The sequence below is a fragment of the Lissotriton vulgaris genome, chromosome 1_1 (genome assembly GCF_964263255.1).
Source record: "Lissotriton vulgaris chromosome 1_1, aLisVul1.2, whole genome shotgun sequence".
Taxonomy (NCBI): domain Eukaryota; kingdom Metazoa; phylum Chordata; class Amphibia; order Caudata; family Salamandridae; genus Lissotriton; species Lissotriton vulgaris.
Genome location: NC_141685.1, coordinates 2,043,147,077 through 2,043,163,788, shown reverse-complemented (window position 1 = coordinate 2,043,163,788; position 16,712 = coordinate 2,043,147,077). Strand labels below are relative to the sequence as shown.

Sequence of the window (16,712 nt, the reverse complement as noted above, 5' to 3'; positions counted from 1 at the left end):
TGCCTTGTAAGGACTGTCTTCAAGGTGTGGTATAAATTATATCAACTTAACCCCTTTAGCGGACTGGACATGTCACTCATGTCTCCTGCACTACCTCTGTTTTGCAGAGAATGAGAAGGGGTGACTGAGAGGTTTATTTCCAATTTGCCTGCCCCACTTACTGGGCACAAGGGAAATATTTAAATAAATGAAACAATGGTTTAGGGCTTTTCCGTCTGGCATCAGGTTGTCCCATTGCCCCCTGAAGAAGTAGACAGTCTTTCTTGCCCCATAGGGTAGGCAGTTCGAGGCGTTCCCCCCTAAATTCCATGCACTTGGGGGCCAAAAGGCCCACTAGACCCCAAGAAACGTTTAAGAAAAAAATAGTTAGAGACAGTCCTGTCTGGCACAGATGTGCACCCCTAGACAGTCTTTCATCCTGGGAAGCATACTGGGGGATATACCCCCAAGCTGTCAACTCGACTTCAGGAAAAATACATAAATAAAGGATTGGGTACGGACTAGCCCATCCTACCATTGGTGTGGTCGCCACTCTCGCCCTGCGCCTAGTCTTTCTATTCCCCCTCTGCGGTACAGATATTGGGGGATTTACCTCTAGTTTTACCACTCTGAGGAAGCAGGGGTCTTAACTATTCGTTTAAATAATGGAATGGGTGGAAGGAGGGCAGTCTTGGCATCAATCTGCCCACCTCAAGGTGCTAGGAAAAAAAAAAAGAATGTTAATTTATTTATATATATATTCTTCAATAAAGGGGCTGAGTGGTTGATGTTTGAAAAAAGGAGAGGAGTGTGGGCCTGTCCTGACACTGTATTGCATATGCTGACCGCCCAGGCGCTAGTATCGCTTTCAAACTCCTTGTATGTCCCAAAAGCCAACTCTCACATTTCCCTCAACTCCATAGCAGTGGAGAGAGCCCACCTATTATCGTCATGCAATCAAATGGTCTTTTTACATCGAAAGAGTTGAGATACTGTACAACTTCACTTATTATGATCTCAGAGAAGCACATAATATGACCCGGATGCCAACTTTGCATGACCCTGAGGCAAAAATTTAAATGGAGTGTTTGCCATCGGCTCCCCTTCAAGTTATTCTCATACAACCTGGAATGCGAGTAGACTACTGTTTGCAACATAAGGTTGAGGTTCGATATGATGATCCTTCGATCAATGCTCTCCAGCCAGGTTCCACGTCCCAACCACTGTACTATTTTTAACCCCTTCCATGCTTGTGACGGAACCACTCTGTCACGAGCCACGGGCTGGTTCCGTCATGCCGCGGCCGCTCTGCCCACATGGCACTGATCTGTGCGGGCGAATTCGTGAGTGGACGGAGTTGTGACGGAATCACTCAGTCATAAGCACAGCCCACCCGTGGCTCTTGATGGAGTGGTTCTGTCACAAGCATGGCGACGGAGCCGGGCGACCCCCATGCCCCCCAGCGCCGCGGCGGAATTACCACCAAGGGGTTAAGAGTCGAGTAGACCAAATAATTTCTGTTCTGAAACCTATGGCAGAAAAAAAAGTGGAGTCTTTGGTTGGAGTCCTCATCCTGATGCATTTTGAATGTCAGGAAAGTGGTCACGAGTCATTCCAAAATAGAAAAATAGGTTGTAATATTCGGAACCCAACACTAGATTGTAGGAGGCAGCGAAGCAAAGGATCTACAACACAAGCTGCGAACCTCATGTCTTTGTTCCAAAAGGTCTTGAGTGCCATTACTAAGGATGTCGATGTTTGTTGATAATTCAGATTGGAAGGCTGAAATTACTAAGGGACTATTTACGAGTTTGGTCGGTCCTATGGACAGCCAAACCCGCGGTGGCGGTGAGGCTATCGCAACACTGATGGTCTGACCGCTGTATTACGACTTTGGCGGTTGGACTCCCATGATACCGCTGCTACCGCCAGGGATCCCTTGGCAGTCTTGCAGTAGTCTAAGGCCGCAATATGCTAGCGGTGCCCGGCGGCACCGCCAAGCATATTACAAGTTTCCTCACTGCCACAGTTTTCATGCCATGAGCCCTCCCATGAAAGTGTAGCGTGAGGAAACTAAGGGGGCTCTACAGGGTGCTTGGTGCTTCTGCGCAAGGGGGTGAAGACAGAGGGGCACATAGTGGGCCCCCTGTTCCTGCATGAAACAAAATGCACATCCTTCCTTTATTTTATTTTTAAAGTGCATACTGCGGAATTTGACCTAGGAGGAATGCCAGTGTAATTTAGCATTGTTCTCGCATGACGGAAGAGTACGATTGTTCAAGGTTCAGGGTGTAACCCGAAATCCGCATGTAGAAATTTATCGCTGAGAAGATTGCAGAAATATCATTTTCGGCTTCGTGAGAATTTGAGGCCATTGTCTGCATAGGCGGCAACTTTGTAGGGACGGTTTTCAATAGGTATTCCTTCGGGTGCCGTGAACAGAGCCAGCACAAGTCCAGATCGAGCACACATCGATGAGAGGCGCGAGATACGCTTGTCCGATACACTGCCAATAAGTAAGGATATCTAACCCTTTCTCTCCTTCTGGAGTAGGTCCTCTCAGCCTACCGGCCCCTCGAGGAAGCCTGAATCTGGGATGAAAGAGTCACAGGTACAACTAACCTGACTCTACAAAAAATGAAGTGGTAAGTTAACCACCCATAGTAGTCGCCACAACGCGCAACTATGAATCCACCAGTCCTGAAGAAAGCCTCTAGATGAAACACGGGGCTGAAACATGTCGACCACCATCAGTGCGGTAGATTGGTGACTTTATCTACGCACGCACCTCTGTTTTTACTTTCTCACACCACCTAATTCATTAAATAATCTACCGACAAGGTGGCGCAGGGAATTTTACACTCACCTCACAAGGACGCCTTCCCTCCTTTCACTCCTAATTTCTGGACCCTACTGTAACACCAGTTGGTCTTACTCCAGGTGGAGGTCAGCAAATTCTCAGAATAAACCTGATGATGATGCTGTCACGTTAGTTAAAGGCGGAGAACCAAGATATACCGCCGTATCTTGTGTATGTGAATGAGGGTTTTTACAGAACAAAAAACATGACCCTGGTACTCAGGACAAGTGGTCCATTCTCCCACCTCTTTTGACTATTTGTATCTTTGCCTGGAAGCCGAATGGACCATTGCTTCTCCTTCGCTCCTTCTTGATTATACTGAATCACATTTGCGACATAACTGTATCAAGTTACACAAGAAAATATACTACAACTAAGTTGTCCTTATAACATTTGTCTGTATAACATTACTGTTGAAATAAAGAAATGACGACAGGAGAGTTCGTCAGAGCGTACTTCTTTATTGACCATCCACTCTCCAGCAACAGCCTGAGGGCCCCAACATTCTAAGGGTCAGCTCTAGAGGGGTAATCCAAACATCAGGGCAGGCGAAGGGTGGAGGGAATGTACCAACATGAGAACAAAACTACAACACACCTCCCTTCCTATACAATGAACGGAGGTGACGAAGTCCTTAGATATGCAACAGGTGGATATAATGAGACAGGGAAAGTGGTGTCACTCACAATTCTACATGTGAAATCTTAACAGAATTATAAAAAGAACAGTAGGTCACATTTCAGATCTTTCAATTTTGTCACAGCTCCACCATTGCCCATTGTCGAGTTTGACAAAATTGTTTAGAGCTTTTGCAATGCGGCAAGGAGGGTAAAATGTACTGTAGGTGTGCCAGTCTTTCGTGTTTCTCCTGACTTGTACCACATCACCAGCTTCCCAGACTGGTGTTTTTACCCCGTGCTTCTGATCATACCATTCTTTGTAATTGGTTTGATGAGAAACCACTTTCCTAGTACCTTATTCCCAGTCGGGGATTGCCTCCCTGCCTCCCTTCAGCCAACTAGGGTTGAATTTGGTTCTCTCCTGCGGAGTGAGACGAAAGGGGAGATACCAGAAACCAGGTTCGGGGAGGTGGGATATGCCCATAAACAGTTCCGTAGGTGGTGCTCTACGTCATGACCGTTGGCCACAGCCAATTGAATATGTTCTTTGATCATCCTGTTAGCTCGTTCAACTAGGCCATTGGCTTTTGGGCAATACAGTGCAGTCAATTCATATTTTATGTTCATGTTGTCTAGAAATTCCTTCATTGCCTGCGAGGTGAACTGGACCCGTTGTCCTTGATAAGGGTAGAGGTTATGCCCTTCTTTGAAAATACATCTCCGAGGAGTTCCAACACGGTGTTGGTGCTGACGCAATGCACAAACTTCTGGGTGATCCAATGTGAGGTGTAGTCAATTAGGACGAGCATAAATCGCCTCTGGATACCCAGGTTGTCCATGGGTCCTATGATGTCCTTGGCTAGCTTATTCCATGGTTTGATCAGTATCTGGACAGGGGTGCCTTGCACAAGGTTTTAGACTTGTCGCTCTTCGCGCAGCTTACACAGTCTTTGACTTGTTGTTCAGTCATGGCGTCTATCTTGGGGAACCAGAATGTCGCCCTGATTCTCTGTTTCGTGATGCTGCGCCCAAAGTGCCCTTCGAGTGCTTCTTTATTGACCATCCACTCTCCAACAACAGTCTGAGGGCACCAACATTTTAAGGTGAGCTCTAGAGGGGGAATCTAAAGGTCAGGGGAGGGGTGGACGGAATGTACCACTATGAGAACAAAACTACAACATTTACTTAATGTTATAATATTAAAAATCTTTTGCCAACGTGGTACACAAACATTTGTCTTAACCAAAGTATTAGAGCAAAAAATATGATATGTAATCATTTATCTTAATAGATATTATATCACACAATATAAGGGCATAGTGAAACTAACTTAAATATGTATGATAATATACTGCAGGTTATGTTTTCTGTGTGTGTTATTCTTGTGTATTGTGCAACTTTAAAAATGTATATTGGACGTACTTTTCTATAACAAATAACATGTCCCATCATATCAATATCATACTGCTAGTGAATGGCTGTATCTATTTATACAACAACTTAAATAATATTTATGAGCTGACTTTAAGTATAAGCTGTGGTATGTTTGAGTCGTAGGTTGAGCAATGTACCTGAATCAGGCACAAGGGGTAACAATTTGGAGTGTGTTGCTGAAATAAACAGGTGTGTTGGCTGTATCTAACAAGACTGCAACACAAAACAATTAAGTGCTTGGTTGTCAAAAGATTAATTGGATGGAGTGATAGGTGGCGGTGCTCGTTATGTGTCATTATTTGTTAGTTGTAATTTGGTCAGTAATGAAAAGGGAAAAGTCAAAGGACGACAATTAATATATGTATGCCAACAAGATTAGTATACTTACGTACACCAGTGATTACATACATCTTGTCGAGGACTGCTGTTTGCAGAAGGAGTGGATTAGTGTATTAATTTCGATAGTAGGATTAGAACACAATCATGTGGCAACTAAAGTGAGTCACTTTGGACAGGTGAGAGAGAGTGACATATGAGAAGAAACATATCTAAGTTATGTGAAGAAAGCGTTCTGTGTCCATCTTTTGTTGCATTCAGTCATCCAAGAATATTTCAAGTTCTTTAGGCTTCTTAAATTAGTAGGCTTTCCAATTTCTCAAAATTCTCAGTTTAGCGGGTGCTACGAGTGAAAAGTAGTCCATTGATTTCAATCTGATCCTTTGAGCCAAAAATCCTTTCCGCGTAGTCCTGAGATATTACATTTTTTGGGCCTTTCCAGGTTAGTGTTTTAGGGGAATCCTTTTTGGTTCAGGATTTTCTCAGTATGTTCATATCTCCGAGAACTGAGGTTCATAGGACGGGTCATCTTTAGAAATTGTGATGGTCTACATGGGACTCTATGAGCTCCTTCAATTTCAAATTCTCTTTTAAAGTCCATTTTTCGAACTTGTGGTATCCCGGATTGTAGAAAGGACATGCAAGAGTCATATTCATTTTCTATCGACTTCGGTCTTCTAGGTTTAAATTTGTTCTAGAAATGTTATCTTTTTTTCATTTCTTTGTAGTTTTTTTTTTTGAGAAGTTAGATTGATCTTCAACACTGCTAACTCTGTTCTCAGCCTCATTTACCCTTAGTATTGTTTTGCTGTTCTCTTTTGAGTTCTTGCATATCCGCTTGCGGGTTGTCCATATTTATTTTGGTTGAGCTTGTTATTTTATGTAGAGCGTTTAGATTCTCCAAAATAATGTCCACATTTGCTGCCTGTTCAGGTCTTCCTTTTATCGCAGATTCTAGGGCTGGTGAAATGGTTTTGCATGTTTTATGCCCTGGTTTGTGCTCTCTGTTATTTGTAAAGTGTCTGTCTTTGTTTATGGAGCCTGCCATAGCCAAAGGCATGGTTGTTGTAATTAGGGGGGAATCAATTGAGGCTTGGAGCGTCAGAATTGTGCTGAAAAACTGTAGGCTTTGAGCCCTACACCATGGTAGACTTTTTCACTTTGTATGAGAAAGGCTGCTGAGCGACTGATTGGCTGTTGTGCGGGTTACTGGATGTGGCTAGCAATTATTAGGGAGTGACCAACAGTAGAGACCTATATTTATGCAGGTTGTAGGACCAACTGCTGGAAGCATGGTGAGGACTGACAAGACAACACACCACTTATAATCGGCAAGCGAATGTGGTTCTTAGTTTTAACATTGGATTGGCCCTTCTTACTGAGAGGTCTCGAGAGCATATAAGAGCGGAATTGGCAAATTCTATTGGCGGAGTAGCTCAGGCAAGATTTACTACTTCAATGGTGTGGTGTTAATATAGGTTAGTAATTGGTTCTAGAACTGTGTAACTAAACCAACCAACCATCAGCCAAGTAAATGAAACCAGGCAAATGTATGTAAGAGCTTGGTTGCGAGTTGAGGTATTGTTAGTCCTAGAGTAGAGGCCTTATCAGCTGGCACTCCTCAGCTAGGTTTATAGTGGTAGGGCCAGTGGTATGAGTCAGTGGTATGGCGAAATAAAGAGTGCATGAGCATGCTAGCTCTGGGATTACCTGAGTGATGGGCGTTAACAATGGATTAATGGCGAATAGGAGTACTAGTCACAATGCTGGTCACATGCCTGGCTGTGCCAGACTGCCTGATTACATCTGCAGGGGGAGTTCAGGAGGCCTTGTGAAATGTGCTTCCAGAGAAGAGATGGAGTGATCACAAAGAGGCCTGATATTGGCCTACAGCAGGCCTAAGTCAGACGTGCCGATGGCAAGTGAACTGTACAATCAGTGTCAGTGGGGTCAGGAGCAATGTGGGACTGCATTTAACTCAGAGACATAAGCAACAATGGCAGGCAGCTGGCAATGCAGAGATTGACAGCATTGACTCCCTAGGCTGTTGCAGAGTCGACGGCGCTGTGTGTAGTTGCAAGAGCTTTAACCATCTGCATTATTTTTCATTTAGATGTACTTGCCTCTGTGGTTATGACAGTCTTCTAAAGACTTTTTTTATACCACTCCTGCGATAGGATAGGGTAGCAAATCACTTCAGAATGCATCAAAGTATGCAATGCTATTCTTTAAATAGTATACTAAATAGGCAACATCCATTTGTACCCAGGATCATCTTCATTCCTATCACGGACTCTCTTCTAGTTATCCCACAAGTTGTGAAAACAACATAGAACTGCTACATTCTTCTCTTCGTTGTCTAAAGGCAAGTAGTTGATGCAATACTGAATTAGTTAAAATTGCCATCTTCCACAGCCAGGCAAATCGATGTTTGAATAGAGTCCTGCTTCAGCTCCTCAAAGCTTTAAGATCCATTATCCAGCTAGATCATAGCCGGAGAGCATACACGCAATCTTGCTGCCCACTACATGTTGTCAAATATTCTTCACTTTTCCAGTTTAGAATTTGATATTCAAAACACCATCTTCCTTTGCGGAACAAACCACTATGTGTTTGCAAAATACAAAGTACATGAAAGATTCATGCTGCTAAAACCTATTACATCTATAATGTCCCATGAGTAAACAGTGCAGAGTATTTTAAATTCCAAAAAGTCACAATAGAAAATATAACTACTATGCTACTTTTTGAATTGTATTTTTAAAGCAATAGTACTAGGACCAAAACATGGACAAACAAATTGTGAGTAGATAACTAAATTAGCACACATTTGTATTCCAAGCAGTCTTCATGGTTAATAGGACATGCATAATTTGACTTGATACAGACCCTCAAAAGTGTATCCATTGCCACAGGCATATAGAAAGACAAGATAGTGATATAGAGACCTCATGCATCCAGGTTCATAAACCTTAACTTAAATGCATATTAGTGACAAGGTGAGGTTTTTAAATGATAATAATTTACCAATAATGAAGAGGAACAGATATAACAGAAACTGACAGAAAAAATCATTTACGTCCATCATCAAAGTCATATATATGCTTTAATGCACAGTAAAGTTATCAGCATACAGAGACTGACAATCACATAACTTAGTAGGATGGCCTAGTTTGAGGAAAATGTCATTTTTTTTATTCTAGAATGAAGCAACCTACACTTCACAAAAATACATGCGAAGAGGGAGAAGAGAGATGAGAATCTGTAGGCGTACCTGGAGGTGGTGGGATATCTGTCAACAGTGCATGTATATCTTCCATGGCATCGGCATCATCAATCTAAAAGAAGCCACAGTACCAATTGATATCAAGGTCAAAACATATTCAAATAACAAAAACAAGGAACACAGTAAAAGAAAGATTCTCTGCTTAGGGTCACTGTCCCTATTTAACAATATGTGTGAGCTAAACAGCTTTCACATTGTTCACTAAAAGTCAATAGAGGCTAAAACGGCATGCAAATATAATCCCTACCACACAGGAAGAAATGTTGTATTGATTACCAGTAGCTGATGAAATGGGGACTTATCCTGTACAAGAAAGCTCATATTAGTCAACAGAATTGACAGCAAAGTGAGGCCTTATTTATCAAGTGATATGATAGACTCATTGGAGAGCAACCATCAGAAAGGGAGAGGTGATGATCCGAACCAATAACCTAAAAAATGAAATAGTTGCAGGGCCGGATGAGACAGCCTCTTGAATTTTTACAAATATTGCTCCAAGAACAAACTCACTACTTAACAAATGTTTTAATTAAATGTCAAACTACTTTTGCTTCCCAGAGATGTAGCAAGAACACAAAGCATTATACTTTTAAAGGAGGAGAAGCACCAAAGTGATTGGGGGTCTTACTGCTTTTTTTTGTTCATAAATAATTGAAAGTTTCCATGTTACCACAGAATAGAAGTCCTATTCAGTAATCCATTAATTCATTCTGAAACACTAGAGTTTAAACCGAAAGAGAAACACTGCAGCCAAAAAAGTTATTAAGAAGTCCCACTTAATTCAACAGTTACCAGACCCCCTGGATCTACAAGACCTTAAAGAATACCATGGATCCATTTAGTTTGACCCAATTGCAGCAGCTAAATCCTTAGGGTAAAAATCTGGTACTTGGGCTGGAAGAACAATGGAAATCAGACCTGAACTTGTTGATCCCCAAGAGTTATTGGTACACTTTGTATTAGTTATTCACAGGGTCAGAATTGCAAGATGAGATTCAGAAGCCCTCAGAATGAGGCCTATAGTTAGCGGTGTCTTTTACAGATTTGGCTAAGGAGAAATAAAAAACTCCATCTGACCACTCTAGCTTCTTAAAATCTTTTTGATAGAGTATAATAAAAATTCTTTTGGCTGGTAATGAAAATGACAACGTTTTGTGAGCAGCACCTGGGACAACTAAAAAGCCTTTAAGAAAACCCCAGGGCAGCAAAATGAATGAACCCTCTATGTCTTGGGATTCACTTTGAATTGCTGCAATAGAATATCGCTAAGCATGCAAATGATTTCGTAATACATTTTTTAAATACATACATTTTGATATTGAAATGAATTTAAAACAAAAAACCACCCACTAGAAGGCAACATGGTTTGTCTTTATTTTAATATTATTATTGTTTAAATAGAAAATTAATCAATTAATCATCATTAGTCAAATAACTTACATTAAACTGAAATCACTCAACAAAAAGCAGCATGGCAAAAGAAAAGTAAAGCAGGAAATGACCCTGCCTGCATAGACCGCAATAAGAATTTAAAAAATCAGCTCGGCCTTTTTGAGCATTTCAGAAGCAGCACCTGCCCCTTTATCCATATCCGAGACTGTGAGGAGCTTAGTTTTATTTTTGTTCGTTAAGAAACAAATCCTTGGACACTGCTAGCTTTCAAATATGTTTTCTGAATTGAAATATACTTTTTAGGGAGACGGGCTCGTTTTTTCTCTAGGTAGGATTTGGTCCGCCATTTTCTCTAAGGTGTCTCCTTAGCTATTTACCAGTCACTATGCTACCTCTATTGAGGAAATGCTCATCCTTGATCGTAAAAAGTTTAGGGAAGTATAGTGCTAATATGTGCATGGTCTGCCATGCAGCTTCCCACACAACTGAAAGGTGTGGCATTTGCCTAAAATTGCCCTAAAGAAGCATAGTACACAGAGAAGGAGCATGTTTAAGAGTGTTTCATGGGGGGGATCAGGAAGCACAGATCTCAACGAAGTACAGATCAGTAGCTCCTCTCGGTCACATTTAACAAATGGGCCGACATTTCTTCTCCTCAACCCCTGCAAAGACTCAGTCTTGTAATCTTCTGAGTTTAGTGCCACCGCCACTCTAGTTCATGGTTGATGTTCTAGGCACTCGGTGACGAAAATCTCAGAATACCAAGGATCGTTTTCAAGGACATCAGTGTCCGTGAGAATCTGCTGATTCAATGTAGAAGCTAACATAGCCGACATCGAATCACAAGATATGACAAAGGATCATGCCTATCTCTCCTCAGCTGAGGAGACAGTGAACATCCCAGCCTGAGAAGATGGCAATCATAATCCTCTCCCAGAATTTGCAGAGGAGGGGCAATCACCTTTGAATGGTTCTAGCAGGGTGGTTAGATAGCCAAAACACCCACCTCTCCCTCCTGCAGCACTAGTTGAGAGAAGCAGAAAACAAATGTTTAGGACAGATCAATCCTCCATGCACCACAATCAAAGCCCTAATGAAAGAAGAGAAAGGCGGATTCATCATGAAAAGCAATCTAAAGAGGTGAGATCAAGCAGCTGACAAAATCCATATGCCATAGTACAGAAAGTGGGGTCCCAGAACAAAAGGACAATAGAATAGGAATAACTTACATCAAAAATAAAGAGAATTATTCGACTTCAGAGTACATTGTTGTTTAAATCACAAGATACTCACACTCATATTAAAGTACATTGCATTAGTTCATAAATTTACAAATAGTAGTGCCCAATGATAGAGGAAGGGAGATGGGGGGAAAGTGGAGGTGGTAGGGGGTAGTGCAAGGTGAGGAACATGATGCAGGTCAAGCCTACTTACTTTAAAACAATAGGAAACATCAAAGATGGCTTCAAACGAGAGCCAGGCATTGGTACATCAAATGATCATGAGATTCCAAACAACCAAACTTCTGGAGTCAGCAGTACAATTCGTGCTAGGGATAGAAGTTGGTAAAGGAGATGGTTGTCTATGTTTCGCCCCGGATAAGCGTAGGGTAGGGTAGGTTGGCCCTTAGAGGTGGGTCTTCATCAGGACGGGGAAGGGTGGTGGGCTCAGGGAAAACAAATCAAGAGTAGAAAACATATGGGGTGTAATAATTCAGGAGAAATGGTGTTGGCTAATAAATCGAGTCACCATGGAGCGGTCTGTAGTATCGCGGTCTTCTGAAACAGGAAGTCAATCCACCGACGGAGACCAAGGCATTCAGCATACGAGTATAATTCTCTTTAATTTTGATGTAAGTTATTCCTATTCTATTGTCCTTTTGTTCTGGGACCCACTTTCTGTACATACCCAGGTCCCAGCGACTTTCCTTTGGGTTTACCCTTCTTTTTGTAACGAAAATCCATATGCCAGCAACAGACATTTAACAAAGGGAGAGAACACAAAGTAGTCAACTTCGTCATGTAAACCCCTGCATCTTTTCAAACGTTAAAGTGCCACCCTTCACCCACTGCTCAGTGCTTTACTGGGACGAACATAAGAAAACATTTCCCTCCCTAGCATAGTTCAACCCAGGATAGAGAGATGTAGGATAGTTTGCATCTTCCCTACCCACATTTCATCAAGGTTAGCAATACTGTTACATCAGTTTCAGGTGGCTTAGGAAAAAAGAACTGAGCAATGTTAAAAAAAAAGTCAACAAAACAAAGAGATTTTACTCATGCTAGCTACTGGTGAGGAAAGAGGTCCCAAAAAGGGAACAATAGCCCATCTGGGATAGCAAACATATGGGTTAAAAGAGAAGTTTGGCATTGTTGACCATTAACCAAGTATTTCCCAGCCATCACCAACATGACTGCAAAACGTGCACTAAATCTGCAAGACGCACTCGTTAACTTCCAATCTTAACAAGATACAAAACGCCCACAATAGCTTCTAATTGGCAAAAAAAAACATTAATACACAGTACTTTAGTTCATTCTGAAGTCAAGCCCTCTCCATGTAATACACCATCAATTAGCTGGGAGCAAATCTAGAATTAAACAAGCATTTGTAATACAATGTGTCTTGCCTTTGGGACCACATATGTATTAAGCTATTCAGCACATTAACCTGGGTGCTGAAACATCTACTGTTCTTTAACACGGAGGGAAGGTAAGCACTACACTGCATGACACGCAGTTATGGGAACAAATGGAGAGAAATATTGCCTTTCAGCAGGAAATTTTATAGTCCAAAGTTCTGTTTTTAAATATAAAATCAGGAGGGGCGTGGCTAAGATGGAGGAGAGATAGGACGTGTTTCCCAATCTCTCCGCCGCCGCCAGCCATAAGCATTAATATATCACCCTCCCTGGCGGACATACAAGCTTATCGTCGAGTTTAACGGTGTGTGCTGATGTCCTGACGCCGGCGGCAGACTCTTTGTTGGCTCTTTGGTGGCTTTCCTGTTTTGTTTGGGCAGGCCTGCCCCGGCTTTGCTGCAGCCCGGCGGACCTGGCGAGGTGTTACTGCTGTAGTGGAGTCTCGGAGCTACAGTGATCACGAGTGCCAAGTCGAGGAGGCGGGAGCCTGACCCTTCCTGGTGAGAGGTCTTGCGGAGGGTGAAGCGGAGTGAAGCGACCGCCGGCATGTGCCCGGAGAGGAGTGCTGCGAGAAAACCACCATTTTGTGCATCCAGAGGTGGCCTATCTACAAGCCATCGGGAGACTGAGGCCGGTGAGGTGCGGCGCTAGTGCGGTCGAGAGGCCATCACTGCAGGCCCAGCTACTAGCTGAGTCCCGGTGGCCTATTTGGCAGTCCAGTGCCCCTGCCGAGAGGAGCGGACGGCTCGTCAGCGCTGTAGAGGTTAGGAGTGGAGGGTCAGCAAATCCAAAGCCCGGATCCAGGGGGAGCGACTCGGTCCGCGAGTCGGCGGACGGCGTTGGTGCTGATTCAGGGAGTGCGCTGCTTTCTGGCGTATGGTGGGGGTGCCTCCTTCTGCGAGACCCCCCCTGCTGGTGTGAGGATCTGTGTTTCGCTGCGGCGGCCGACCGCAGATGATTGAAGATAGTGGTGATTGAAGATAGCGGGCCTGGTGTGTGAGGGGTGGCCTGCGGCCCGGGGTTGAGTGGCCGTGACTGGGCCCGGAAGCTCGGGATAAAGATCTTGGACTCCACGCTACGGCAGTGTATACTCGGTGGCGGCGGGTGTGGAGATTGCCCCCCCCCCCTGTGGGGCCCGCACTGGGATCCTACCCCCGCCTTGGAGGCCTGGTGGATGAGCCCTGCAGCGCTTCGGTGACCAGGAGGCCTGCCCTCAACCCGTGGCTCGGCGTGCGGTGGTCTCCTCACCAGAAATTGCGACCAGCATTACAGCATTGTGGAGGTGCCTGGCCCCACTGAAAAGACCTGGGGGGCCGAATGCCCTGCTGATCACCATATTTTCGGTGCTGCGAGGGGGTGACCAGTGACTGTGACGCTTCCCCACATCGTTTCTCCGGCTGCCCCTTGACTCTGTCGGTGCCCGCAGCTGAGCGCCCGCTGTGTCTACCCCCAGCTTGACGGCAGTGAGGCCGGGCCCCCCTTGGGCCTAGAATCTTGCCCTGGCGATCTGTATCCCCCAGCCTGTGCTCAAGAACTCACAGTGGAAAAGGCCTAGTTGAGAGGGAGTTAGCGACCCGCTGGCAGCCAACTTATCTGCGCAGTTCAGGAATCTAGAGTCTGGTTCTGATCTGCGCTCCCACACAGAACTTACCATCGCTCGCTCTTCCGATTTGTCTGCTGGCTGGCTTGCCCTACGGGGTCGGATTTTCACGGGTCTGAAGGGATACCTGCTCTTGACTCATTTGGGGGACCTCCTACAAAAGGCATCAGGTCACTCCGCCTCTCAGTCGGACACCAAGACACCACATGTAGATGACGATGAAGCGCCAGCAACCAAGGCTTTTATGGTCGACCTGTTCATGGCCATCATGGAGGATATATTGGAACTGCGCTCCCAGCTTTCAGCAGACCTATGAGAGGTTTGGCGTGATGTCAATGCCATAGGAGAACGAGTGGTGACTCTGGTGGAGCACGACCTGGGGAGAAAAGATGATCTGCACCAGCTTCAACAGGAGATGATTAGTCGCAAGGAGCAGAATCTAGATCTTCAGGCTCAAGCAGGGGACTTGGAGAACCACTCCAGACGTAATAACATACGGATTCGGGAGGTCCCTTGGAAAGAAGGAGACGACCTCTGTGCTTACGTTAGCGATCTATTCCATCAGATTTTCGGAGATGACGAAGATCCAGAGATCCAAATGGACCGGGTTCAGCGGGTGGGACTCCCACGCGGTGCTAAATGGTCCCCCCACCCCCCAGATATCCTTGTCTGTGTGCATGATTTCCAACTTAAAGAGTGAATCCTACGCAAAGCAAGAACCTTAACTCAGTGCAATGCCCGCACTCTACCAAGATTTAGCAGCCTCCACATTGGTAAAGCACAGGGAATTCAGACCCATCACCACCCATCTTCATGAACAAGGCATCCCCTACTCTTGGGGCAATCGCCTTATCTTCAAGCATCAGGGCAAACTCCTGCAGATCCGCTCTTTGGAAGACACCTATAATATCTTGGGTCTGGAACAGCCCTCCGCGGCCTCTGAGAAGGATAAACCTCTTACTCGGCGACGACGACCACCCTCGGAATGGCAGCGAGTTGGGAGATCGCCACCCAGCTCTAAACCGGATAAGTCTGCTAGAAGGCTTTTCGTCGGTGCTACAGGTGACAAACAACACTGATGTTCCGTGATCTTCAGGATTTTAGGCAGCCATCTGAGTTCACTTGTTGGTGCCGGAGGTAGGGGGCAGTCTGAGGGTGAGTAGTAACACCGCTCCCCGTCATACAGAGTGGTTGCTCTGTACTACATGGTTTGGACAGGGAGTGCGCCACGTCCCCCTGACACTTGACCAACAAGACAAACATTTGTCACACCTATGTATTTTCAGTTTTGTCTTCGTTGCTTTGCTGTTCTTTGTTGCTTGGGACTCAGGGTTTTGGGAGATTATTTTGGGGCTCTGCATCAGTTCTTGGGCAGGGTTGGCAGTCACCTAGGTTGTGTAAGATCTTCACTGTTTTTGACTCTACTGGGCCTGGGCAGATGTATGATCTTTCTTCCACTCTCAGCTGCGATGGGTAAGGATTTAAAAATTGTGAGCTTGAATGTACGGGGGTTGAATAATCCTGTTAAGCGTTCCGCAATACTCTCCCTTTTAGAAAATGCTGATGGCGATATTTGTTTACTTCAAGAAACCCATCTTTTAGCTAAAGACACTAAGCGGATGAGGGATAGGCGTTTCTTACCGCAGTTGTGGTCCTCAGGGGCGGCCCAAAAAAACAGGGTGGTCATCCTCTTTAGTGCACGATCTCAATTCAAAGTAGTTTCCACTGTAGCAAATATCAAGGGCAGGTTCTTAGCATTCCGGGTACAATGGGGGGATACACAAATAACGATAGGGTCCCAAATGAAGGACAAGAGCCCTTTTTACGCCTTGCTCTATCTGAAGTTCTAGCCTCTCCTGATGCAGCACTTTTGATTGGGGGAGACTTAAATGTGGTGATGGACCCGGGGATGGATAGATCGGAACAGAGATCCAATCAAGCAGGGGCGCTGTCGCAGGGAGGGAAACAATGGTTAGGGGACTGTGGATTGAGGGATGAATGGCGTATTCAGCATCCTAATGAGCGCAACTATACATACTTTCCGGCAGCACACAAAACATATGCGCGTTTGGATCATTTTCTAGCCTCCTCCTCTCTCCTTTGCACGCTGCGGATATCACCCCCCGCACTCTCTCGGATAATTCCATCATTTCAGTTCTACTCACAGCGCGAGGTGTGCGCTCGAAACCGCCGGGCTGACGTTTCCGTGACTCCCTTCCCCACTCTGAGAAGGCCACCAACCGAATCTGAAATACTATACTACACTACGGCTTGGAGAATGACAAGGTGGGCACTCCTCTCGCTGCGGTATGAGAGGCTTTGAAACTGGTGGTGCTGAGTGAATTTATTACAATTGCAGCATACTTTATGCAGTTACACAAAGACAAGCGGGCAGAGTTGGAAAGGGAGGTGGGAGAACTAGAGGCAGTTCACAAGCGGACCGGGTCGCCGATAGTTTGGAGGGAGTTGGAAACGCGGCGACGCATGCTGAAGCATTTGGACCTAGACAGAGCTGAGCATGCTCTCCTGAGACTGCGGCATAAATTCTATCTCAGTGGTGATAA

At 44.8% G+C, this 16,712-nt stretch overlaps 1 protein-coding gene across 6 annotated transcripts in view; it reads right to left on the bottom strand.

The window, feature by feature from the left end:
* C2CD5 (C2 calcium dependent domain containing 5) overlaps positions 1-16,712 on the bottom strand; it is a 915,439-nt gene that overhangs the window by 345,871 nt on the left and 552,856 nt on the right. For all 6 annotated transcript variants that reach the window (XM_086920391.1, XM_086920370.1, XM_086920386.1 and 3 more), the window contains one exon: positions 8,504-8,567. In XM_086920391.1, coding sequence (XP_086776517.1) covers positions 8,504-8,567 — 64 coding nt within the window. The remainder of the gene's footprint in view (positions 1-8,503; positions 8,568-16,712) is intronic.